The 26,533-nt window shown below is 41.1% G+C and overlaps 1 protein-coding gene across 1 annotated transcript in view; it reads left to right on the top strand.

The window, feature by feature from the left end:
• LOC145981957 (uncharacterized) overlaps window positions 1-26,167 on the top strand; it is a 39,321-nt gene extending 13,154 nt beyond the window's left edge. Inside the window, exons 4-6 of the mRNA XM_083115451.1 lie at window positions 20,965-21,099; window positions 24,718-24,879; window positions 25,981-26,167. Coding sequence (XP_082971577.1) covers window positions 20,965-21,099; window positions 24,718-24,879; window positions 25,981-26,021 — 338 coding nt within the window. The 3' untranslated portion in view covers window positions 26,022-26,167. The remainder of the gene's footprint in view (window positions 1-20,964; window positions 21,100-24,717; window positions 24,880-25,980) is intronic.
• The last annotated feature ends 366 nt before the right edge of the window (window positions 26,168-26,533 follow it).

Genomic DNA, 26,533 nt, shown 5'->3' with positions numbered 1-26,533 from the left:
GGCTAAGGAACAAAAAATCGCTGTGTTTTTCAAGACCTCTGAAAAATATTGGTTATAGGCCACGTGTATATTGTCGGTCCCCGTGGCGGAGTGGTTAGCACATCGCGCTACGACGCCAGGGGTCCCGGGTTCGAATCCTGGCCTGGACATGGATGTTTGTGAGTGTCCATTCATCAGTTTCAATATATCATCGCTCATCCCCATCTTCGCAAATTAGCCACAAGAAGCGAAGTAAAATAAAGCAATTCAATCAAGCCACGTGTATATTATATGCCCCAGGCATATAGACCCATCTAGGGTCGGTTTCCAAGAGTGCTCTGGTAGTAATGGTTGCTAAGGAAGCTTTCAGACTGAAGCGACAAGCTGCAGGAGACTAGCGACATGGCGAAGCGACACGTGCCTCTTCAGTGTGAGAGTGATTTCACACAGCCACAACAAGAGATCGCGTAAGGATTTTACGAATCGAACGCAGACTTGTGCGGCCTGTCATGCCGCTACGGTGTGAAACGTTGCTGTTGATTGGCTAGTTCCCAAGCGACATGTGACTCTTCGGTCTGAAATCTCCCTAAAGTAAAACATCCACCGCACATTCGCGAACAACAGAACCGAGGCGATACGCTTGAAAGTGAACCATCAGTAATCCGTACACAACCTTTCGATTCGAACCGAAGCGACACGATAAGCTGCACGTGTCGCTTGCGTATGGCTCTGACGTCATCTCAATGACGCGTACCGTGTCACCTCGGTCTGTTGTTCGCGCATGCGCTGTGAATGTTTGCCTATGGAATGAAGGGGCTCGTGTCTCTTGTCGCTTCGATATGGACCCGCGGTGTCACCACGTGACGGCATTTTAAACGTCATAACTCCAAAATAAATTACGATATTTTTTCTGTTCATCCATCTACATTGGATGTTATTACATATTCGGATAACAAAACTAAACGCCTTTATAAATGTTTTCCTTTATGTATAGAGGAAAAGGTCTGCAATGTTATTGAAATCTGGTTCTGATATCGGACACAGGGACGTCATTAGGGGGGGGGGCGGGGGGGCACTGGCCCCCCGAAACGTTCACGTGGCCCCGGCAAACTGTTCTACATTTGCTGAAAATTTTACTTTCATGGCAAATATTGCAAAATAGTTTTTCAGCATTTTTTCTTTCAGTTAGAAACACTGTTCTTAATTTGAGTGGCACGAACCCAAAACCACATTTCTTTCTAGTTTTCCTGGTTCGAGCTACAGTGGATGTCAGTGTAGGAACCTAGAACTTCGTTGTTTCTCGGAATTTTGAGGAAGCGGTCTTTCCACCCCTAGCAGTCGCAGGTCCACAACAGGCAGGGTTGGGCGTTGAGTGTTGCCGTTGTGTCCAAACAGTGTTTTGAGCTTGAGTAGATTGAAAAACGACCGCTTGTGCAGCGGTAAACCACATATATGCAAACAGTTACAACTGGTCCCGAATCAGAGCGCAATACACGCTAAATACGTATAATGGTGGCAGGATGCCCTATATCTCCGGGTAAGTAGTATTATTCGCACCAAATATCTATTCTACTATTGAAACAGTCTAGAACACGCAACGTGTTAAAAGTAATTATCTTCACAAACTGTAGGATTTCTCGAGTCGCATATTTTTCTCGATATCGTGAAGACCGATTTTGAGAATCCTCCTTAACAAACGATGCCTCCCCGATTGCGCAGTGATAGCGTTGTTGCCTTGTAATCGAGGGGTCCCGGGTTCGATACATGGGTGGAGGTACAATTTTTCTTTTTTGTACACAGTGGTCCGGATCTTACTTTAAACTGTAGGTTCAATCCCGATTTGCCTTACTGTGCATAAAGTGGACTTAAAAACACCAACTCAACTCAACTCCTTAACAAACTTTTCGAAAAATCGAAAATTTAAACAAGAACAAGTAAATACAATTTTCTAATTTTGAAGTAAATTATTATTATTATTATTGTTATTATTTTGAGTATTTTTGGTTCGTATGAATCTGCCTCACACAGTAAGCTTATTTTGTTGAGTCAAGTACAATAACAAAGCCTTGCAATAAGTCACTGGAAAGACATGTGAGGTTGCACATATATTTAAGCATCTATAAATAAATAATAACCCGTGGTTCGACAGCCCTGGAAGGGCTTTGGTCTATCTCCCGACTGCCAGTCCCTCCCACAATCCTACCTAGAGGTGTGGAGATCTTTAACCAGTAATGGGGTGACGTGGGGTCAGCACGTCGAACCCCCAACCGTTATAGGGGATATCCGTAAAGAATAATTATGTTCTTGTGGTAAGGAGTCGTTGTCATTTAACAAACTTTCTTGATTTATTACATCAGCATTATTTAAAATGTAGTGCCATACTGAACTTACCAACTTAACAAAGGCACATTGATTACTAAATGAGGCATTTTCCTTGTGTTGCAGAGCAGGTTCAGTTTTTGGAGTATTGCAATGATTTACACAGTCTGTTCGAAGAATTTTTAGAATATTCATGTTTTCTCAAAGGGACCACACCCGAATAAATATCTGTGGATGTTTTACAGGTTTCATCGTATTTAAGAAGGTAATTTTTCCGGTGCAACTTTCCTCCGTACAACATGTTTTTTGCCACTCAAGCTGAAGAGCCGATTCATAGGTGCAACGACCTTGGCAGAAAGAAACTCTGATTGGCACCATGTTGACAAAAGACTCAATAAGCCCCGCAACCGACAGAACTCGAAGCGCTCGGATCCTACAGTGACATACACTTTGGTTGAACACAAACGTATGTATTGGTAGGAAATGCAGTGATTTTATGGGCCGTCCCTTTCTGGGAAGTCGGGGACCTTTTGAAAACACACTTGCCCTTCATGCACACCAGGGGGCCTAAGCCAGGTCACCCCTTCCCACAAAATCTTCTCTTCATCTGGCTCTGGTTATCGGCCGCGCCGAAACGCACTGCAGGTAGCTAGGACTTTCTGGGTTAATTACTTTATGGTTCAACATGGACATCGGCTTTTCAAATTGCATGAGACAAGATTCTACTGTTTGTCCCTTTTCTGGCAGGAGATGAATGACAAAGATGTCGCGGTTCCTTCAGGTTCCCACACTCAATCCTTGTGCTCATAACCTGCAATGAAGCGAAAAGCCATAATAAGCGTTTGTAATGTACCGACTTTATTCCCTTCTGCTTCTTTTTGCCCTACTGTGTTGATTGGTCGACAATTGATGTCTGTCAGCTAGTTCGAAGAAGAGTTTCATCCAAAAAGTGGTTTCATAGTTAGCTTCTGTAAACGCGAGATTCCGGTAGGATCACGGAGTGCTTGAGATCTCATTTTCATTCATTGCGAGTGAAATTTCGATTTATTTGGTTCATTTTACTTTGCCCTTCTGCCACATTTGGCTAATTGCGAAAATGGGCACACCTGTCATCGTATGTCATATGCTAAAATGACAAATTAACCCGAATTTTGGCGATTTGTTAAGTACTGTTAAGAGTATTCAATTGCTTATGGTCGCTTCTAATGAAGACCTCAAGACGAAACTAGAACAGTCTAATGCTGAAATGAAATCGCAGTTAGAACAGTCTAATGCTGAAATGAAATCACAGTTAGAACAATCTAATGCTGAAATGAAATTTCAGTTAGAACAGTCTAATGAAGAACTAAAAACACGAATGGATCTTGCTAACCAAGATATGAAATTACAGTTACAGCAATCTAATCAAGAATGCAGAGTTTAGTGAGAATATTAAGTCTCAGTTTGAACAATTGGAATTGGATATTTATAGTAACCTAACTTCAAAATTTGAATTGGTTCATCAAGAAATTAATACTGTTAATCAAAGATTAGACAACTTGACTTCCGATGTTAAAACACAACTTGATTCAATAGCTTCTGAATGTGTCGAGAAAAATGAACATTTGGGAAGTATTTTAAATAGCAATATTTCTCAAATCCGAACAGAACAAGACGTTCAAGGACAACAAATTTTAATAAATAAAGATTTGATTAGTGAATACGATAAATCTATTACAGCATGTTCATCCAAAATAACTGATATTAATAATAGATTATCATCGTTGGAAGTTGCTGGTAAGGAAAATGTACATTTTGGAACGTATCTTATTGATTGTAATAACAGGTTTCAACATATAGAATCTCGTATTGATGTTTTGCAAAGTAATTATGCAAATTCTCAACGCAACACAAAAGGAAATTTGAAACCTCCCCTTGCACAAAATAGTTCTCAAACTAAGACATCGCGTGAAAGGGCTAGAAATGCAGTTGACTCGGGGGTGACTAATTCATCTACTTATTCATCTGATGAATCTTTAACAACCCATGTGAAAACAACGTTCGATGAACCGCATGTTCGAAATCGTGTTCGCTGGAAGCGAAACAAAAGATTTATTCCAACCTGCAATGAGGAACATTATCGAAATAATATGTCACCTAATAGTGTACAGTTTAAGGATACAAGTAATTATGCGATTAACAATATGCAGACAACTTCTAGATTGAATTCTACCGTTACAAATATTGATAAACATTCCAATGTTCAACAATGTTGTTCTGCTTATGGTGAAAATAGTTACATAAATCAAATGTTTACATACTCGCAAGAACCTAACCTCCCTGTCGTTCATCATAGTAATGTCCCTGGTGAAACGTGTGGGTTTCGTCATATTTCTTCCTTGCAGAATGAAGCTTGTAGACCATGGTTTCAAGGTGAAAGGCGTAATGCAAATTTAATGACTGGCACAAGTTGTACAAATGCTGAAATTGGTGTTAATGAGTCAAATACAAATAACAATTACTGTAATAATCCACAAAGTCAGTTTGATCGTTGTATTTCTCCAACGTCTTTACCTGTAATTACTGTTGGGGATAGAGGAAACAGATATGTAAAGATAAATGAACTGTCTCATTTACCCAAATTTTCTGGGAAAATAGAAGACCAATCGGCTCGAGAATATCTAGAACATCTTAATTCTATGCTTGATCTTATGGGCATTCCAATTAACAAAAGGCTACAGAGTATTCAGCAGTGTTTCACCAACAGAGCTGCGTACTGGTATAGAACTCACAAACGTATGTTTTCTTCATATGATCATTTTCAAAGGGAATTCAAGAAACAATTTGCAAGTCCGGAAATAATACAGTCTCAGTTATCAGTATTAAGGAACAGGAAGTATGATCCTACAGTACATGGTGATTTAGAAAGCTTTGCGTTGAAAACATATTCAAATTATTGCAATTTAGTTGAGAACCCAAACGAATTGGATGTTATTCAATTAGTTATTAGCCAGTTACCAAATAATATAGCTAATAACATAACTTGTCATGAGATACGTTCTATGGACCAGTTAACAACTATGTTAAGGAAATTAGATGTTGTCCGAACTAGTAGAAGAGGACTTATTTCCCTACCGGAAGAAACCGATAATAGTAGTAAGGTTAAACCCAACAAGAATCCTGACAGTATGAAATCAAAATTTAGTGTCAAGCAAATTAATGTTAAACACACCAAAAACACTTGCTCATCTTCTACTCAGACTTCGTCGATTGATGCTCAAGTACCTTTTACTAATGAATTTGGCAATGCTAATTCAAGATATGGACAGTTTAGAGGTAGCAATGGTAGTTTTAGAGGACGTAGAAATAATCGTGGCTATTCAGGATTTATATATAATAACAGAAATAATTTTAGATTCCAAAGAAATAATGCATACTCTGGTATTTCATTACTCTGTTAATTTGATCCGGAAAATATTCCTGCACCGAATTTTAATTGATCCTGGAAAAAAGGTTCTTGGACAGTGTTTAAATTCAGCCGCAAAACAAAGTTCCTGAGTAGTTGGTATCCCCGCCAGTGGTTGTTGCTATTTAATATTCGCAATTGATTTGCACGGGTGTTAATTAATTTGCACGGGTTTTAATTAATTTGCACGGGTTTTAATTAATTTGCATGTACTTAGAACTAATTAGCATGTACTTAGAATACTTTATATTTATATATTTGCATGTTTATAACTTTTATGAATATATAATTATTTATTTTATGAAAAATATGTATATAGAAGGTAATTAGAGGTACTAAACGCTATGCATATGGTTTTATATTCATTACTGCAAAGTATGTAATGTATGAATCGATAATATTAATGTTTATAATATTGAAAATAAGAGTTTACGGTTTATGAACCGCTATGAAGGGTGTTAATGGTACGAAAGAAGACGGTCCCGGTACTTGAACCCGCGATATGTAACGGTAATAATTAGTACTATGTATGTAATAATGTATGTTATTATGTTATGAAAGACGATGGTTTGAAACAGGAGATGGTGAACTCCGCGCAGGTAGACGAGAAAGGAATTTGGGGGATGTGCGGTCAAGGTCAAATGACGTCAGAACGCCAGAACAAAGAAAGAACCCGATTGACCAATCAGAACCGGTTTTCCCAAGGTTAATTAGAATGCAAGAACAGGAGAAAGGTATGCAATCCTGTAGGGCAGGGGAGGGATTCAACCAGACAACAAAGGATGTCTGGGAATGCGCAGCAAGGGTCAAATTTTTTGAAACTGTGCGTCGCTTGCATGCTAGAACATGTTTCTGTCTAAGTAGGCCAAGGTTTTCTAGAACACTAGAACAAAGGATGTCAGGGACTGCGCGATTTAGGTCAAATCTCTGAAGCTATGCGTCGCTTGTAGAACCGGTTTCCGCCGCCAATTAATATTCCGCTCAGGGTTGCCCCAAGGCACAGGACGCTTTAGCGCGGGTTTTGGGCTAGAACGCTTGCATGTCAGAACAGGTTTCTGTCTAAGTAAGCCAAGGTTACCGAGAACACAAGAAAAAAAGGATTTTTGGATACCCAATTAGATTGGAGCGAGAACTTTACTTTGAACAAGGAGAACGAAGCGTAAGGGTTTTTTATATGTACTAGGAAGAAGGGAGAGCTATCAGGGACTGGACCTACAGTTTTCACTATTTGCTTTTATCATGGGGTATCGAACCTAGGACCCTTTGATTATTGATTTAGGTAGTAAATTTATGTTACTGTGTGCTATTTAACATAATATTGAGTTTATTTTTTACCAAACTTTGACTTTATGTCAAACATTTTCCCAGCTTATCCTTATTTTTATCAAAATAACACAATTCAATCTGTTCAGGAAATACTTTTAGTTACATTTTCGACACACAAAGTGTGTGTTCTCAACTTCTATCTGTTTATTTCACAAGTTTAGGCTTATTATTACTCAAATAACACAATTTAATCTGTTCAGGAAAGATTTTTAGTTACATTTTCGACACACAAAGTGTGTGTTCTCAACTTTTATCTGTTTATTTCACAACTTTATACCTATTTTTACGAAAATAACACTATTTATACTATTCAGGCAACATTTTTTATTAAATTTTGGACTCACAAAGACATTTTTTCAACTTTTAACTTATTATTTTAGAACTTTATGTTAATTTTTTTTACCAAAATAACACTATTTATACTATTCAGGCAACATTTTTTATTATCTTTTGGACTCACAAAGATATTTTTACAACTTTTTAACTTATTATTTTACAACTTTATACCTATTTTTACCAAAATAACACTATTTATTCTATTCAGGAAAGAATTTTAGTTACATTTTCGACACACAAAGTGTGAGTTTTCAATTTTTATCTGTTTATTTCACAAGTTTAGCCTAATATTTACTCAAATAACAGGATTTGAACGTGTTTGGACATACATACATACATACACACAAACACACACACACACACACACTCACAGAAAGAGAGAGAGAGAGAGATTTTTTCCAAGTTTACATTATTATTCTCCAAGTTTACTCAAATAACACAATTTAGATGTTTGATTGATTGATTGATTGATTGATTTAAAATTGTTTCGGTGCGTCGGCACTTAAGGCCATTTGCACCCTTCTATATATACGGGGAAATAGCCCCTTATCTAAAATTCTGACTCAAAATTAAAAAGGGGTGTAAATAGCCCCTTAGGAAAAAATAAAAGTGCAGGTTGTAAAAAGACCTGCACGATACAAACACAACACATTAAAAAGTAAGAACAAACAAACTAAAAACCTCCTTACAGACGGTGGAAGAGTCCAGCTCTTCGTAAAAAACTAAAAACATTTGATAAAATATTGCTGTCATCACCCAAGAGGGATGACAAACAGCTGGAAAGGTTAAAAGTCTGCCGGAGGTAAGCAAGATCGACACATTCAACGAGAATGTGTCGGATGCTTAAAATAACATTACAAGCACGACACAACGGAGGGTCCAGCCCTTGCAGTAGGTGACCATGCGTGAGACGGCTGTGTCCTATACGCAGGCGGGTAAGAATAACGTCTTCTCGCCGAGAGGGACGAGACGAGGAACGCCAAGCACCTATAGTGGGCTTAACAGAGTGAAGCTTGTTCCCCGTTTCCACATCCCACTCGGTCTGCCAAGTGTCAAGAAGGCGACAACGGAACACATTCTGCAGGTCGCTAGCTGGCAAAAGGTGGACGAGAACGTCGCCATCTGCATCAGCAGACTTGGCGGCAGCATCAGCTGCTTCGTTCCCCTGGATGCCCACGTGGCTAGGGACCCAACAGAAGTGTACATCTGTCCTGGCAGATAAGGACACAAGCCGTCTGAATATGCGTTGCGCTACCGGATGCCGGGAATACGGCGAATCCAGAGACTGCAACACGCTGGTCGAATCGCAGCACACAAGGACTTTCTTCAGACCATTCACGTCTGCAAAGTCCAGTGCCTTTAGAATGGCGTACAACTCTGCCGTAAAGATGGAACAGGCAGGATGTAGCGAGAAACTGGAACTTTGAGAGTCTAGGACGAAGGCGCAACCAACTGATTCGACTGTCTTGGACCCATCCGTGTAAAACACATTAAAATTGGGGTGCTTCGCACGAAGTTCTAAAAACCGTTGCTGGTATACAACCATTGGTGTTTCTGCCTTTGGAAGGGCAGTCAGGGAAAAATCGATAGAAGGTGCAGGAAACTCCCAGGTAGGGAGAGGCGGAATGAGTGGAGAGACGCCAGGAAGATCACTGTCAACACCATATGCTGACAGGATCTCGTCTGCACGAACACCAAATGGTCTAGTGACACTAGGGTGGAGCCGATACCTTGCCAGCCTGCTCTCGTCGGAGATGGTGTCAAATGAAGGATGTGAATACCTCGAGCGAAGATGGAGGAAGTAGTTCACTACCAGCCGCTGTCTTCGCAGAGACAGCGACGGCTCAGATGCCTCTACGTACAAACTAGCGACTGGACTGGTACGAAACGCACCAGAGCACAAACGTATACCAGCATGGTGGACGGTGTCTAGGATGCGAAGTCTAGATGGGCGGGCAGAAGAATACACAACACATCCATAATCCAGCTTCGACCTGATGAGTGAACGGTACAGGCGAAGCAGTATCGTCCTGTCAGCACCCCAGGAAGTATGAGATAAAACACGTAGAAGGTTGAGAACTCGAAGACAAGAGAACTTTAACTGGCGAAGGTGAGGTAGCCATGTTAATTTCTTATCGAAAATGAGGCCCAGGAAGCGGACCTCATTCACGAAGCACAGGGGAGATTTCCCCATGTACAGGTCAGGATCGAAATGACATGTACGTTGACGACAAAAGTGAACACACACGGATTTCTCGGATGAGAAGGTGAAACCTGTTTGGGAGGACCACTCAACAAAACGGTTTATCGTCAGTTGGAGTTGACGAGAAGCTGACGCGAGATTCCGTGAGCGACAAAAGATCGTGAGGTCGTCTACATACAGAAGACCATGTACAGGGGCAACAATGCTTGCCATAACACTGTTCACTGCTATGGCAAACAGAGTCACACTTAATACGCTGCCCTGCGGGACACCGTTCTCTTGTTCGTGAAGATCCGAAAAGGAGTTCCCAACACGTACGCGGAAAAAACGATCAGATAAAAAGTTTTTAATAAAGTACGCCATATGGCCACGCACGCCCCAAGAATGGAGCTGCTTTAGGATGCCAAAACGCCACGTTGTGTCATATGCTTTTTGGAGGTCAAAGAAAACTGCAACTAAATGTTCCTTGTTGAGGAATGCATCCTGAATGTGTGTTTCCAACTGAACCAGATGGTCCAGTGTGGAACGGTTGGAGCGAAAACCACATTGAAAATTACTTATCAAACAGTTTTCCTCCAAAAACCAGGTGAGACGCTTGTTGATCATGCGTTCCATCAACTTGCACACACAGCTAGTTAAGGCAATAGGCCTGTAACTCGAGGCTGCGGTGCGTTGTTTACCTGGTTTCAGGATGGGAACAATAATAGCTTCTTTCCAGGAATTGGGGAAAGAGTCCTCCAACCAAAGCCTGTTGAATACCGCCAAAAGGAAATTTCTTGCTCCAATGGGCAGATGACGAAGCATCTCATAGTGGATCTTGTCCACTCCAGGAGCTGTATTCTTAGAATCTCGAAGTGCCTGATCGAACTCCCGTTCAGTGAATGGAGAGTTGTATGGCTCGGTGTTATGACTTCGAAAAACTAGAGGGCGTCGTTCCTGACGGTCCTTCTCACGGCGGAAACGTGGTTCATAATTTACAGAGCTAGACGCATCAGAAAACTGCGTGGCCAAGATATTAGCTATGTCTCCGGAATCTGTGTACAACGTCCCATCGTGCTCCAGAGCGCTCAGAGGAGTAGATGCACCCCCCTGGATGCGACGTACTTTGGTCCAAACGGCTTTCGACGAAGCCTGCTTCGTCAGAGAAGACACGTATTGGACCCAGCACGCCTTCTTACTGGCTCGAATGAGCTGACGGGCACGGGCACGTTTAATGCGGAACTGCTCGAGGTTTGCGGCAGTGTGGTGCCTATTAAATCGATCGAGAGCATGATTGCGGTCCTTGACGGCTGCACCGATCTCCACAGTCCACCAGGGGACTGGGCGTCGCCTCGCAGGTCCACTGGGATGTGGAATGGAGGTGCGTTCAGCATCATGCACTCCTGACACAAAGACATCTAAGACGTCGATTGGTGGTAAAGTCGACGCAAGATCGACTTCAAGGTCCACTGCACGCTCGAAGGCTTCCCAGTCGGCCCGACTGAGATTCCAGTGAGGGTGTTGTTCACGTGATTGCTGAAGATGCTCGAAGGTAAGAATGAGAGGGAAGTGATCACTCCCACAGAGATCAGGATGAACGCTCCAAGATGTGGTAGGAGCAAGGCTGGGACTGCAAAAGGACAAGTCCAACGCAGAGTATGTGCCAGAGGAAGGACTGAAATATGTGGGAGTTCCATCATTCAGCAACGTTAAACCTGATGCCTCACGGAATTGATCTACAATTTGACCCCGGGGCTCTGTACGAACGGAGCCCCACAAACGATGGTAGGAATTAAAATCGCCCAAAAGAACTACAGGAGACGGAAGTTGTTCGAATATACAATGGAGGTCCTCAAGAGAGAATCGCTCCTCCCTTGTGATGTAGACACAGCACACAGATATTGGCTGTGGTAGATGGACCCGCACGGCGACAGCTTGGAGGGGGGTGGTGAGAAAGATTGGTGTTGAGTGGATGGTATCTCGAACACAGATTGCAACACCACCGTGTGCACGACGACCCTCAGGAAGCTTGTCGGTGCGGTAAAGCGTGTATCCGTTTAGAATCATCGATTCATTTGGACGAAAATGTGTCTCTTGGAGACATAGAATGGCAGGGTCAAATTCAGATATTAAGATTTGCAGTTCCTCGAGATGTGTACGGAAACCGTTAAGGTTCCATTGGAGACAATAAGCCATAGCTGGAGGTATTATAGTTACCTTTTGAGGCGTACTCTGTTTCTAGGCCCTGTCACCTTGATAAATTCTTCGTCCGCGGCTTCGTCCTGTATCATATCCTCGGGTAAGGACACAGAGGGCGAAGGTGATGAAGAAGGGGGAGTGGGGGTGGGTGCTTTGAGCGCCCGCCGGGCAGCTTTCAGCTGCGCCTTAAGTTTCAGGGTGGTGGCTGCCACCCTGAATGGAGAGCTAGTAGACTTAAGAAAATATTCCTTTGAATGCACCTGCCTGATCTTCCTCTCTGTGGAGCGAGGAGTGGTTGCTGGTTTCCTCGAAGCAGGGCGGGCTACTACGGGAATCGTTGGTGTTTGAGTTGACACGTCGCTGGTTTGTACCCCTACACTGCGACGGGTAAGAGCAGCTGCAGCAACTGTAGCGAATGGCACAGGTAAAGTGGTGCGTATACTTTCGCGGAGACGTTGTTTGGCTTCACCCGCAGAGATTTTCTCTGTGACGACCAACTCTCTGATTTTCTTCTCTTGTTGGAAAGAGGGGCAGTCACGATGCCAGACTGGGTGCTCGCCTTGGCAGTTAATGCATTTGGGACCAGAAGAACAAGGTTCGGTCCCATGATCAGGCAGACTACACTTACCACAAAGGGCGGTAGTGGCCTTGCAGGAAGGCTGAGTGTGCCCAAAGTGCTGGCATTTGAAACATCGCATCGGGTTAGGGATGTATGGACGGACTTTTAGCCTCAAATATCCAGCCCGTACAATATCTGGGAGAGTGGTCATTTGAAACGTCACTATGAGTGAAGCAGTTGGTACTAGTTCTCCGGACTTACGAGTCTTTATTCGCTGCACTGCGGTCACATGTTGGTCTGAGAGTGCTTCAAGAATCTCTTCCTCCTCAGCATTTAGCAGATCCCAGTGGCGAATCACACCTCTACTACTGTTAAGTTGACGGTGAGGTTCAACATTAACAGGGAAGTCGCCCAAAGATCTTAGCTTTAAAAGGTTGTTGGTCTGGCGATCTGTGCTGGTCTGGATCAGTAGACTCCCGTTTCGCAGCTTTTTTATTTCTGGTACATCTGAACCAGCGTCGTAGTCTAGCTGTTTCTTGATCAGAAATGGTGACAAGTCCTTTAATGTAGCAGCTCCATGTTTTTTGGTTGTTGCAGATTCATCGGTACTCTCGGTCTTCTGCACAATACTAATCACAAGATAACGTGGCACGTTACTTGTCTTTTCCGATAATTGAAGCGGGCTCGAAGGCCGCGCTCGTTTTGGGGGTTTCCCCCCGTTTGAGTTGTTTTTTGTACCCATATACAAAATTTATTTTAAGTGGAGGGTCCATAAATTGTCGCCTCGACATGCCCTCTATGCCGAGGAAGGCCTGCCCCCAAAAATGGAGGCTACTCGAGGACCAAACCGAAATCCCAGGCCACGTTCGCGACTGCACCTACCCCTGCAGCCAACACTGTCCCATCGGCACGTGCAACTCACACCTTGGGATAGGGTTTTTTTTATCGAGGTTGTCTCCTCTAGCAGGACCCTTAGTTATAGGGAGGTCAAAGATATGGAGATGAATGACGTGATGGAATGGTGAAAACGTGAGATATGGATGTGAAGAATGAGTGAAATTGTGATATGAAAATGACCTCCCTACCTTAGTTTCTTAGAGGGAGGTCAAAGATATGGAGATGAATGACGTGATGAAATGGTGAAAAACGTGAGATATGGATGTGAAGAATGGGTGAAATGATGAAATGAAAATGACCTCCCTACTAAGCCCCCTCGCCCCGTCAAGGCAGTCCTACATGGAGGGGGCACAATTTAGATGTGTTTTGAATTAAATTTTGTACACATGAAGTGTGTTTCGTCAAGTTTTACCCTTTTATTTTACAAGTTTAGGCTTAATATTACTCAAATAACACAATTTAAGCCATTCAGGAAGGATCTTTATTATATTTTGGATGCACAAATAGATGTTTTCAACTTTTTTACTGATTTTTTTGCAGGGTTTGTATTAATTTTTATTTAAATCTTTTCAAAAACACTAAAGAAAAAGTACTTTTAGCTAAAATGTAAGCCACAGAATATATTATTATTATTATTATTATTATGGTTTAGTGATTTCCACTATGCCATTTTTTGTTTTGTATTTCTGTATTAATTTAGGACAGGTTACGCCTGCTACGTAGGAAAGTTTGTTTATTTTAGAGTTTGCTGAGTATTTTGTTACTGATGTACTAGGTAAAGTTTCCTAAATATATCAGATAGGGCTCCATATACTTTTGTTTTTGCTATTTTGGAGATGATGCGATCAGCATCACTCTCCATCTGCTTTTTATTTTATGTACCCAATATGATTTTGAGGTTTAGTGAATTCTAGAGCCTATTTATGCAGGAGAGAGGGCTTGAAAATTTTGATCTCACATAACCCACAACTATTATTTTATAGGATATTTTATATTTATTATGTGCCACTAGAATATCAAAGCTTGCTTAATTTTTATGTCTGTAACGCTGTTATTGTATTTCTAGCTAAGGCTTACTGGATAAAGTACACGAAATGTTTAACATTTCGACTATTTACCTTTATACGAGGCCAAATTTTTAGTGTAACGAAAATTATTGTGTGTCTATAAAGACTGAAATTCCTTTACCGATGGGTCCATAACTGGACGCTTACCAACATTGTTTCTTTTTTAAAATATAACCATTTATCCATATATTGACAATTCACAGGACAAGACGAAGTTCAAAGACAACTGACTATATGGACCATAGGTCCACTTGCTAAACTTTTTTTCTAAGCTAGAAGAATAATTTAGCCTTATAGCCTTTTTCATGGTATTTTTGAAGTATTACTGGGTGCATCAACATTTGGGTTATTTCCATTTGGTTTATTATACAAAGCTACAATCACTATCTGAACACTGAAATCCTCTGATTGAAACTAAAAGCTTAGGCTGTAACTAGGGACTTAGTATGTATATCGATAATTTATAGGACAACACGAACCTTACAAAGGATTGTAGGTGATGTAAGCCCACACGCCAGAGCCTTGTTAATCTGCAAGAAGCATTTACAGCTAATGCTACGAGGAAATGAGGTTGATTTTTTACTGATTAATGTAGAGGTAAATTAGGCTGAAATGTAGGCATTTTTCTGATAAATTATACTCACTTAGTTGTTTCAGCAGGTAGAAGTTGCATGATGGTTTACTGCTGATGATGTTAATTTGCTCTTCTTATGTACTACATATGATGTAGCTTATTTGAGTAATTGGAATTTTCTACTTAAAAAAGGATTGCTTGTCTATTTTATTCCTATGTTGTTGAGTTTGTCCATAAGCAAGCCATGTTTTTACTCTATCCTATGCCTTGGAAGAATCTAGATATATTGTGTTTGCAGTTTTATGTTTCTCTAAGGTTTCAGCTATGTAGTTTTTTAAACTGTGCTATGGGTGTGACTATTGATTTCTCTTTCTGGATGCCATGTTGGTTTCTGTGTATTCCTCTTGCTGCTTGAATTTGACTTAGGTTGTTTGCTTTTTTTCTTAGATCTTTATTTGTTCAGTATTTTTTATTTTTTAATATTCTTTTACATAAAAAATTCAAAGTACATTGTTAAAGTCAAAGTGTGTTAAAATTCAATTTTTCAAAGTTAAAGTTCTAAAAATACAATTTTCTAAAATTAAAAGTTATAATAGTACACTTTGTTAGTAGAAGTTTTTATACTAGAGTAAATTATTTTGTTGTTAAAGTAAAATATGTTAGTTAATGTAAAATTAAAGTAATTAAAGGTCCAGTCCCTGATAGCTCTCCCTTCTTCCTAGTACATATAAAAAACCCTTACGCTTCGTTCTCCTTGTTCAAAGTAAAGTTCTCGCTCCAATCTAATTGGGTATCCAAAAATCCTTTTTTTCTTGTGTTCTCGGTAACCTTGGCTTACTTAGACAGAAACCTGTTCTGACATGCAAGCGTTCTAGCCCAAAACCCGCGCTAAAGCGTCCTGTGCCTTGGGGCAACCCTGAGCGGAATATTAATTGGCGGCGGAAACCGGTTCTACAAGCGACGCATAGCTTCAGAGATTTGACCTAAATCGCGCAGTCCCTGACATCCTTTGTTCTAGTGTTCTAGAAAACCTTGGCCTACTTAGACAGAAACATGTTCTAGCATGCAAGCGACGCACAGTTTCAAAAAATTTGACCCTTGCTGCGCATTCCCAGACATCCTTTGTTGTCTGGTTGAATCCCTCCCCTGCCCTACAGGATTGCATACCTTTCTCCTGTTCTTGCATTCTAATTAACCTTGGGAAAACCGGTTCTGATTGGTCAATCGGGTTCTTTCTTTGTTCTGGCGTTCTGACGTCATTTGACCTTGACCGCACATCCCCCAAATTCCTTTCTCGTCTACCTGCGCGGAGTTCACCATCTCCTGCCTCAAAAATCTGACATAAGAGAAAATACATGGATTTTTTAAGACTGACTAGATGCCATTAAGTTAATAAGTTCATTCTGCATTTAGATTCCAGAATAATGGCAGTGGATTTCGTGAGTCTATATTCGTAAATTTTTGGGGGCTACAGGAGAAAATAATGTTCTCTTCCAATAAGATTTTATATATATATATATATATATATATATATATATACACACACACACACACACATACTGTACATATACATATGTAGGCCTATATGTATATTAATAGTTTGTTAGTTTTCAATGATTTGATAGAAAAAAATCTTAAGTTTTGGGCCCCCCCGAACTGATCAACCTAGCTACGTGCCTGATCGGACATATGGATGCAAATCGTTTGGAATTTGCAGCTAATCAGGACAAAAGAACACTCTTCGACACTAGTGTATGCAGGATTTTTTTTCGGGGGGCTGGAAAGTGTTGCCCACGGGACGAGACGGGACAGGCTTTTAAAAATTCGAGACGAGACGAGATTGATCATATGTCAGGAGACAAGCGAATATTTTCGAGACGAGACAGCATTGCACAGCATTTCCACGAGACGAGACAGGCCAAAGTCTCGTCTCGTGGGCAACACTAGGCTGGAATTATAAAGGTGGATAGTACATAGCTTCGTTCCAGGGGGTCGGGGTACACAATAAGAGATTTCGAATATTTAGAACTTTTTCAAAAATGGCAATTGGGGGTCATTCTGAGGGGAGTTTTCATTTCCCACTTTTTTTTTCGAATTATTCACTGTTATTTGAAAATGTCGATTATCTCAAAATTTCGGAGAGAAATGTAGCCCCATTTATTTATATCATTATTATTGTATTTGTTATTATGGTTCGTAGTGGAGTGTTTTTTATTTATCAGTAAATAACAGATAGTTAAGAATGCATTTGCATTAATATCATGTTACATAAGGGATGATTTATGAGAATTCTTCTTGCAAACTTAAAACTCATGTGTTTGAGTTCACCCAATGTTTTTGAAAATTGGCGACCCTGTCACCATGAAAGCCCACTCTTTGACCACATGTTTCTGACGTCCCCTCATTTTGGGAAAAAATCCTGTAAAAAGCATTTTGGGGAAAATGAAAAAGAAAATCCGGAAATTTTGGAAATCTGGGGTCACCCGTCGGACTCTTAATCAAAAATGAAGATCCGATAGCACAATACACAATATGGCAACAATGCTCTTAAAATTTCACCTTTCTCCCGTTCAAACATAAGGAACTAAAGTCCGCCCGGCCAAAGAATGGACTTGAGGAAACACACACTTTCCGCCTCCAGTTCAAGGGAGGAAAAGCGGTGTTACTACCGGTTGCTACACGCCTGATTTTTGTCTTCCTGTCAACAGGCCCCCTTCGCTCGCATTAGGGAGATGTCGGGAATCGGAGACCCATTCGCTTGCTACGCGGAGGCAACAATTAGGCTTGGCATTGTTGAGGGTGCCACCTGTTTCGAAAACGACTCGAAACATAAAATTTGGCAACGCGCCACCACGGCAACTGGACAAAGCCGATTGGTTCAGCGGTTCATGTGACCCTCTACGACGGAAAAGATAAAAATATAATTTCCAAGTCCATTCTTTGGCCGGAACAACTGTAGGAGGGGAAAAAAAAGGAAGTATTGCATTCGGAAAAATCGCTTGTAGCAAGGACCTTACTGGCCATTTATTTATCACTGAAATTACCTGGGAAACACCAAATCCAGTGGCGTTCAGCGGGTCTTGGTGGGGGGTGCAACAGCCTGTGAGGATAAGGGCCTACTTCCTTCCGACTGCCGAGGTGGGAGATCATCCAACCGGTTACGGGGTGACGTGTGGTCAGCACGACTAACCCCCAAGTCGTCGTTGTAGGTTACCGTGACCGTGTTACGCTGCTCATTCCTAGCTCCCCAATTCCTAAACGATGGTGAGTGGGTGGACACCGGTTCCATACACAGGCCGAATTTCAGGAGAAAAGTTGTTACGCTTCTCCCAGAAGACTCGAACCTGCGCGCCGCCCTTAGCCGGAGCCCAAAGCTTGAAGCTTTAAGACGAGCATAAATTGGCGTAAAAACACGTCCAAGTCATTAAATTAGAGAGAGAGAGAGAGAGAGAGAGAGAGAGAGATAGAGATAGAGATAGAGAGAGACAGAGATAGAGAGAGACAGAGAGAGACAGAGATAGAGAGAGACAGAGAAAGAGACAGAAACAGAGAGAGAGAGATAGAGAGAGACAGAGATATAGATAGAGACAGAGAGATAGAGAGAGACAGAGAGAGACAGAGACAGAGATAGAGAGAGACAGAGAGAGATAGAGAGAGGCAGAGAGAGAGAGAGAGACAGAGAGAGAGGCAGAGAGAGAGAGAGGCAGAGAGAGAGACAGAGATAGAGAGAGACAGAGAGAGAGAGAGGCAGAGAGAGATAGAGATAGAGAGAGACAGAGATAGAGAGAGACAGAGAGAGACAGAGACAGAGATAGAGAGAGACAGAGAGAGAGAGAGAGAAAGAGAGAGAGACAGAGAGAGATATATAGAGACAGAGAGAGAGAGACAGAGATAGAGATAGAGAGAGACAGAGAGAGAGACAGATATAGAGAGAGACAGACAGAGAGAGAGAGAGATAGAGATAGAGATAGAGAGAGACAGAGATAGAGAGAGACAGAGAGAGACAGAGATAGAGATAGAGAGAGACAGAGAGAGAGACAGAAACAGAGAGAGAGAGATAGAGATATAGATAGAGACAGAGAGATAGAGAGAGACAGAGAGAGAGACAGAGACAGAGAGAGACAGAGACAGAGATAGAGAGAGACAGAGAGAGATAGAGAGAGGCAGAGAGAGATAGAGAGAGGCAGAGAGAGAGAGAGAGAGAGAGAGAGACAGAGAGAGACAGAGACAGAGATAGAGAGAGACAGAGAGAGAGACAGAGAGAGAGAGAGACGGAGACAGAGATAGGGAGAGACAGAGATAGGGAGAGACAGAGATAGAGAGAGACAGAGAGAGAGAGAAAGAGAGAGAGATATAGAGACAGAGAGAGAGAGATAGAGAGAGAGACAGAGATAGAGAGAGACAGAGACAGAGATAGAGAGAGACAGAGAGAGAGAGAGAGATAGAGAGAGAGAGAGAGAGAGAGAGACAGACAGAGAGAGACAGAGACAGAGACAGAGACAGAGAGAGAGAGACAGAGATATAGATAGAGACAGAGAGAGAAACATAGACAGAGATAGAGAGAGACAGAGACAGAGACAGAGACAGAGAGAGAGAGACAGAGAGAGAGAGAGAGAGAGAGAGACAGAGAGAGATAGAGAGAGACAGAGAGAGAGACAGAGATAGAGATAGAGAGAGACAGAGAGAGAGACAGAGACCACTGTCAGGGGCACTTGCCAAGTCATAGTGCCACCTCCCGATGCACACCACACAGTCTATTGGCAACGCCTCTATCGGAGAACTGGACTGGAATTAGCAGACTGGCGAGGCTCTTGTGTCTGCACCCATGGCCAGTATAATCCTATGTGGGACTTCTGTCCTGTCCACATGTGTTTGTGATTGTCCCTTCATCTTATCACAATTCATCCTCATCTTCGCAATTAGACTAAAGAGTGGCAGAAACTAAACATCGTTGGATGGTGGTGTGTGACCTTGAATGTAACGTGAACCTTCTCTCTGAACCATACCTCGTAAATATATCCCTTCCTTCATTTCATTGGTCGTATTTCAGATAAAGGCGACTCCGAGAACCTATTCCACGTGTGGAAGGAGACCACGTCTCCCCCACCCCCGCCCACACACGCACTCATGTTCAAAATTGCATCCCAGGTCCTTCGAAAAGGTAAACACTCAGTGTTCAGGGCTGTCAAAAGCGAAGACCTGCCCAGGATATATTTATCACAATCATTATCATACATAAAAATCCATCGCCTAAAAACAGACAGGATGTAAGAAAAAAATTAATGAAAATAGTCATGGACAATTTGCACGGTAATACTCATGGATCCCACTGTACAGCGGGATGCACAAGTATTGCTCAGCAAATTGTCCACGACTATTTTCATTAACTTTTCTCTTGCAACTCACGTGCTTTTAAGGAATAGATTTTTATGTGTGCTAGTGCAAAGGTTAATAGCTGTTTGTCTATTCATTTGTTTAAATTCTTGAAGCTCTCATTTTGTAAAACGAAGATATTAAACATGGGGATGGACAATTTGCTTGGTACTACTTATGCATCCCACTGTACACATACATAACGTCTAATTTGCCCACTGTTTTAGGGGGGAAGCAGAGGTAATGTATCCTCATTGGCTACGAAAACCTTTAAAGAAAAGCAGGATGCGAAAATGGGATAAGGGGGATTTTCCCCCACCAAAGAATCTTGTCGTAACAAATCCCCCCCAACAAAATAATTTCAGGTGAGAGTTTTATTATAACAACTAAGATAAGCAATTACCTTTGTCTTCAAATATATTTTACTGATGGTAAAATCGAAAATGCACAAAAAGAACGGATGATAATGTCTGGTTCTGTGTGTGTTTGTGAATGTTTCTCTACCTCTCTCTCTCAGTTGTCTGTCTGTCTCTCTTTCAAGAGACAATTGAAAGATCTACACCCACCAATAACAACATATGCACAATAAAAGTAAAACAAGATTCTAAGGCAAATATGAGTACGAAATGTAAATTGATTTATCTTAATAGAAAGCATAAACTAACCAAGAATCTATGCATAATAAAAACCACTCGTTTTGCTCTACAGATGAGATGGCGGCTCTTGAGAGAATGAAGTTCCCCGTGCCACCATCTTGGGATTTCAGTTCCTCATCTTCCGAAGACGACAGCAGCGCTCCACCGGTAATATTCAAAAGGCAGTGGAAGAAGCGATTCAAGAAAGGTAAGCAGCTGCATGAAGTCATATAAAATTTGTCATGCAATACTTGTGCATTGCACTGTAAACTAGCACAAAAAAGGACCCACGTTGGCCCAAATTTATTAGAGAAGAAAAACACAATTTCCTGTGCACCCCTCACGAGAAATATTCAGAATTATTTACGATTTTAATGCAGCAGGAATCACCCCTCCTAACATACACGCATAAAGTGGGAGAGAGAAAAATAGACATAATAAAAGAGAGAAAATAGGAAGAGAGATGTGGAGAAAGGCAAGGAAAACAGAGGAGAGAAAGATGGGAGATATTGTACAACAGAGAAAGAAAGTGAAACAGAGGGAAAAGAAGACAAAACAGGGGAAGAAAAGGAATCAGACATAGAAATGTAAAAACAGAGGGGAAAGAAAGAAGACAGGAATGCAGAGGAAGAAAAGGAATCGGGCATAAATATGTAGAAACAGAAGGGAATAAAGAAAGAAGGCACAGGAAAACAGAGGAGGAAAAGGAATCTGGGATAGATATATAGAAACAAAAGGAAAAAGAAAGAAGACAGGAAAACAGAGGAAGAAAAGGAATGAGGGATAGAAATGTACAACAGAGGAAAAAGGAAGATAGGAACAGAGGTAGCAAGGAAAAAAGAGAGAGAAGAAAAGGAGAAAGGGAAAGAAAGAAAGACGTAAAATAAAGGTAGAGGGAGATAGAAATATAGAAAAACAGGGGAAGAAAGGGATAGAAAAGCAGAAGAGAAAATAACAATATTAGGACACGTAGAAACAAATGTAGAGAAAGGGTGGAATGGGAGGGTGGAGAGAGAAAGAAAGAGAGAGAGAGAGAGAGAAGAAACAGAAGAGAATCATAGCCACAAAGTTTGGTCGGAATATATACAGGGTGGCCATAAAATTTTACCAACATTACAAAGGTGTATTACAAAGAAACCATTATAGTTACAGCTACATGGCTTGTGGAAAAAAAAGAGAGAAACTCATAAAGCATTTCCACTTTGTTCTAGAGGCCCTGCAATCGCTGGAACTGAAAATGGCGTCAGTGCAGGAGAAAGCTGAATGTGTTTTATGGTATCATGAGACCAAGGCCGTGTCCGAAAGGTGCGAGACCGTACTTGAAGCGAGCATCCTCCGAGTATGGTCTTGGAGTCAGTGGCGCAACCACAGGGCGGACAGGGTGGGCATTTCTTAGTCTCATCAAGTACATAACCGTAGCTTTAATAGGAGGCAGCGGGAGTCGGCCCTGGGCGCCGAACGATCTAAATGAAAATAAGTTGTAAAACTGATTGATTGATTTGTGGTTTTAAGTCCGCTTTACACACAGAAAGGCTAATCGAGACTGGACCTAACACTTTAAAGCGGGATCCGAACCACTGTGTCATGTGCCTCCACCGGGTATCGAACCCGGGAACCCTTGATCACAAGGCGAGATGTTACCACTACACCATCGGGGAGGGACAAAAGTTATAAAAGAGAGAATGCATTGGCATCCCGTGAAATTATTTGCGCCCTATTAAAATTTTCTTGCTCACTTCGCTCGCATTATTTTATTCTTCTCTGTAATGCATTTTAAATTGCCAGACAGAGAAATAAAACTCGTCTCATTTGGTTTTAAATGCAAGAACAATTGTTTGGAGGAAAGGGAGCGTGCACATTTGAGAGACAAGTTATGTAATTTTTGCTGTTGGTTTATTGTGAGATGGATGAATTGATTGTGTAATGTACTTACATAATATATGTTGTATATAATATGTATTAAAGAAACTTTGAATACGTACACAATTTAGTATCCACGTCTCTCCATGTTGCATATGTGCGAAACATATATCGTGCATGAAACTTGTACCAATACATGTTAATGTAAAAATAATTATATTTGGTTAGCTTTTATAAAGCAAAAAATATTTCAAATCGTTTGTTCGAACACAAATGCTTTAGCACCAACTTCTACCTCCTTTTTCATAATTTACGAGGGTAATAACCTATTTGATACTACTTCTATTGCTACTACTACTATAATAATAATAATAATAATAATCCTTTGCGCAACAGCCCATGAAGGGCCTAGGCGTACCTACCGACTGGCTGTCTCCCTCCCACGCTTTCCTTCGTCACCTCTAAGCGTGGAGATCTTCAACCAGTATTGGAATAGTCGGGGGGTCAGCCCGACGTATCCCCAGCCGTTATAGTAGGTCTCCGTGACCGGGTTACGCTCACTCACTTGGAGCTCCCCTACGGCCCTATACGTAGACAGAATAAATTCCTACCAGAGCCGGATTCGAACCTACGCCGTCCCGCAGCGAAAGATCTCAAGACGAGTGAACGCCTTAACCCGCTCGGCTACGGAGGAGGACATTGCTGCTGCTGCTACTGCTACTACTACTACTACTACTACTACTTTTATTATTATTAATAATAATAATAATAAATAATAATAATAATAATGTTGGTCCCGTGTTCGAATCCCGGCTTGGGCATGGATGATTGTGAGTGTCCATTCATCAATTTCATCATATTATCTCACATCCCCATCTTCGCAAATTAACCCAAAATGCCACAAGAAGCGAAGTAAAATAAAGAAAATCAATAATATTAATAATGGCCGCGGTGGCTCAGTCGGTAACGCGTCTGACTACAATGCTAAAGGTCCCGGGTTCGATCCCCGGCCGGTTCATATCCGGGAACTTTTCTAACGTTGGAAGAGGCCCCGGCGCCCACCCAGCGTCTAATAACAGGGTACCTGGGGGAGGGGCGTGATGCTGATCACATCACCCCCACTCACCAGCGGATGAAGAAAGTGTGGGCGTTACCCCCACACCCCCTATACGCCTTCATGGCGTGGTGCTAAGCACAGGGGATAAGTTTACTTTTTTTAATAATAATGTTATAGTTAATGATAACATTATTTATAATTAAGATTATTATTATTAACATTATTTTATTAAAATTATTATTATTATTGGTACGTTTATCCTGGTATTTGCCCCCCCCCACCCGGACGATAATTCGTGGTTGCGCCTCTCCTTGGAGTGCGGTCTTCAAGTCGTAGACTGGAAGGGAAAGTCTTTCGAATTGCACTTCGACTGCAGCGCCAAATACGATCAGTAGATAAAACTGAGTACTCGTTGTTTTCCTCGCGTTTTAAACACTTATTTTTCACCATAGAAATCACATAGCATTTTCAAATGTTCTTACACATACATTTCCATACATTAGAAGAACTTTAACCAACAACATACTGGCCCATAACGTATATCTTACCTGTGTTGCTGGCTTTCTACCTCCGTGATGTTAAACAAATGAACAACGAGTGCGGAAATCACGTGACCTAGTCATCAACCATCTTTACTGCGAGCTGTGCACTTGCGTACTTCTGTTCTTGACGCTTTCGAACTGTACTAGGTGACGTCACTTTCGCCAATACCATACTTCAAGTCTGTACTTTGTACCTTTCGGACAGAGCCCAAGTCATCGATTTTACAGCGAAATTTTAGAAGGGAATATGGACCTCCTGATCACAAAAGCTGTAACTGTTTCTTTGTAATGACCCTTTGTAATGTTGGAAATACTTTATGGTCACTGTATTTTTCTACTATGAGTGAGGGCCTTCTTCTTTTTTTAGGAACACCTCGACGGTATCCTCCTAGAATGACGCAAGAAAAACCAGCCGACAGCAGTACCGACTACGAGATGTCCTCAGTGTCGAGTACTGGATATAGCTCTTCAACTGTCTCTTCCGATGAAGCCAATGAAAGTGATGTCCCTTTGCTTCCCCAACTTTCTGGTAAGATTATGTCACTCCCTGGGATTTCTGAATTTTAAATTTTAAAATTTAGTTCCAACAAATTTTCGGTACAGATTGTCATTTCTTCTAGGGTGTCGAAAGACGTGATAATTATTGTATCCCGGTTTGATTTAATTTGGTGTTTAAGTCCACTTTATGCGCAGATGGGCTAAGGGGGACTGGACCTACAGTTTAAAGTGGGACCCCTACCACTACGCCATCAGGGAGGCCCTAGTATATCTCGGATTTGGCAGTAGAAACTGGCCAAATAGGCGGCAAGAAGACAAAGAAAATTTGAATAAAAGGTACAGTGGGATGCATAAGTATTACCAAGAAAATTATCCAACACTATGTTTATTCTTTTGTTTTGCTCAATGGGGGGTTAACAATTAAAACAAAACGTTAAGTAATCTGACAATAGCTTCTGTACCCTCATAAGCAAAAATACAGTCCTAAAAAAGAAGTAGGACGCATGAGAAAAATTAATTAATGTAGTCTTGGACAATTTGCCGAACAATTGTTATGCATCCCACAATGCGACAATCAGCATTAAATTGTAATATGAGAAATTGAAAGCCTAAAGTTCAAATAAGACATTCAAAAATGTATTTCTTCCAACTATAAAAGTTAAAAATCTACTGATAACCAAAATTAATAACATAAACAGCATTATTTATTGGTTCTCGAAACAGTCTCTGTTCTGTACTTTCTGACGTAATGGAAGTTGCGGTGATAGAAGTTGCCATTGACGTTTTTCTATTAAAATCCACTTATAGCGGTAAAGTTAGGCAACACACATAACGCCTTGCAGGAAAGTGAGAATATCAGGGGTCCCACTATTATTGCCGTTGACTGTACATCAACAATTGCTCTCTTGCCATATACTCTTATTTTTTCTAGCTCTTATTTTCAGAATAATATTTTATATTCAGGAAAATCATATCAATTTATCGCTTCTGTCTGAAAGCTCCCTACAAAATGCGGCGTATGGAGATAGAAAAGAAAATGGTTGATAGTAGTAAATTGTAATTTCTATAAACGTTATATTGAGTGCAATGGTTCTATTCTGTTTCATCTTGACGTTTCTAATTTCTCTTCCAGACAGGCATAAGAAAAACAAGCCAGTTCACCAAAATCCATAGCAAACATCCAATTCACGCCCCTGAATATCAACTAGTGGAAATGCCCTTCATGTATTGAGCAACACTGTGCATGCCTCTTCGAATTACCGGACAACTGATTAACTTTCTTCCACTATATTTTCCTCTGTAAGAATTTTAAAAATATTATTAATAAATATTAAACACAGATCATGTGTTGTAAATTAAAGTAAGGCATATATTTCAGTTCAAAAATGGTATCGAAACAAACCGAGACGAGATTAGGCCAGTTGCGTAGAAACAGGCGGTACACGGGTACATTGAACCCCCTGAAAATTTTAGGGGGGTACGTAAATCCTTAAAGTCACCAATTTTCATTGTATTCACTCAAAGATTGGTTAACATTTTAGTATAGGTACATACAGTAATGTAAAATAATTTTGGCAATACAGAATTACCTCCAATAGCAGGTAATTCCTATTAGGAAATATTATTCACATTTGAAAAATCAAGACAATGTTTTTCAAGCAAATGGTTTCAAGATATCTTAAATT

This window comes from Lepisma saccharinum, chromosome 30 (assembly GCF_977018435.1).
Source record: "Lepisma saccharinum chromosome 30, izLepSacc3.1, whole genome shotgun sequence".
In the NCBI taxonomy this organism is placed as follows: Eukaryota; Metazoa; Arthropoda; class Insecta; order Zygentoma; family Lepismatidae; genus Lepisma; species Lepisma saccharinum.
Note: the sequence above shows the minus strand (reverse complement) of the source record. Positions and strands in the feature narration are given on the sequence as shown.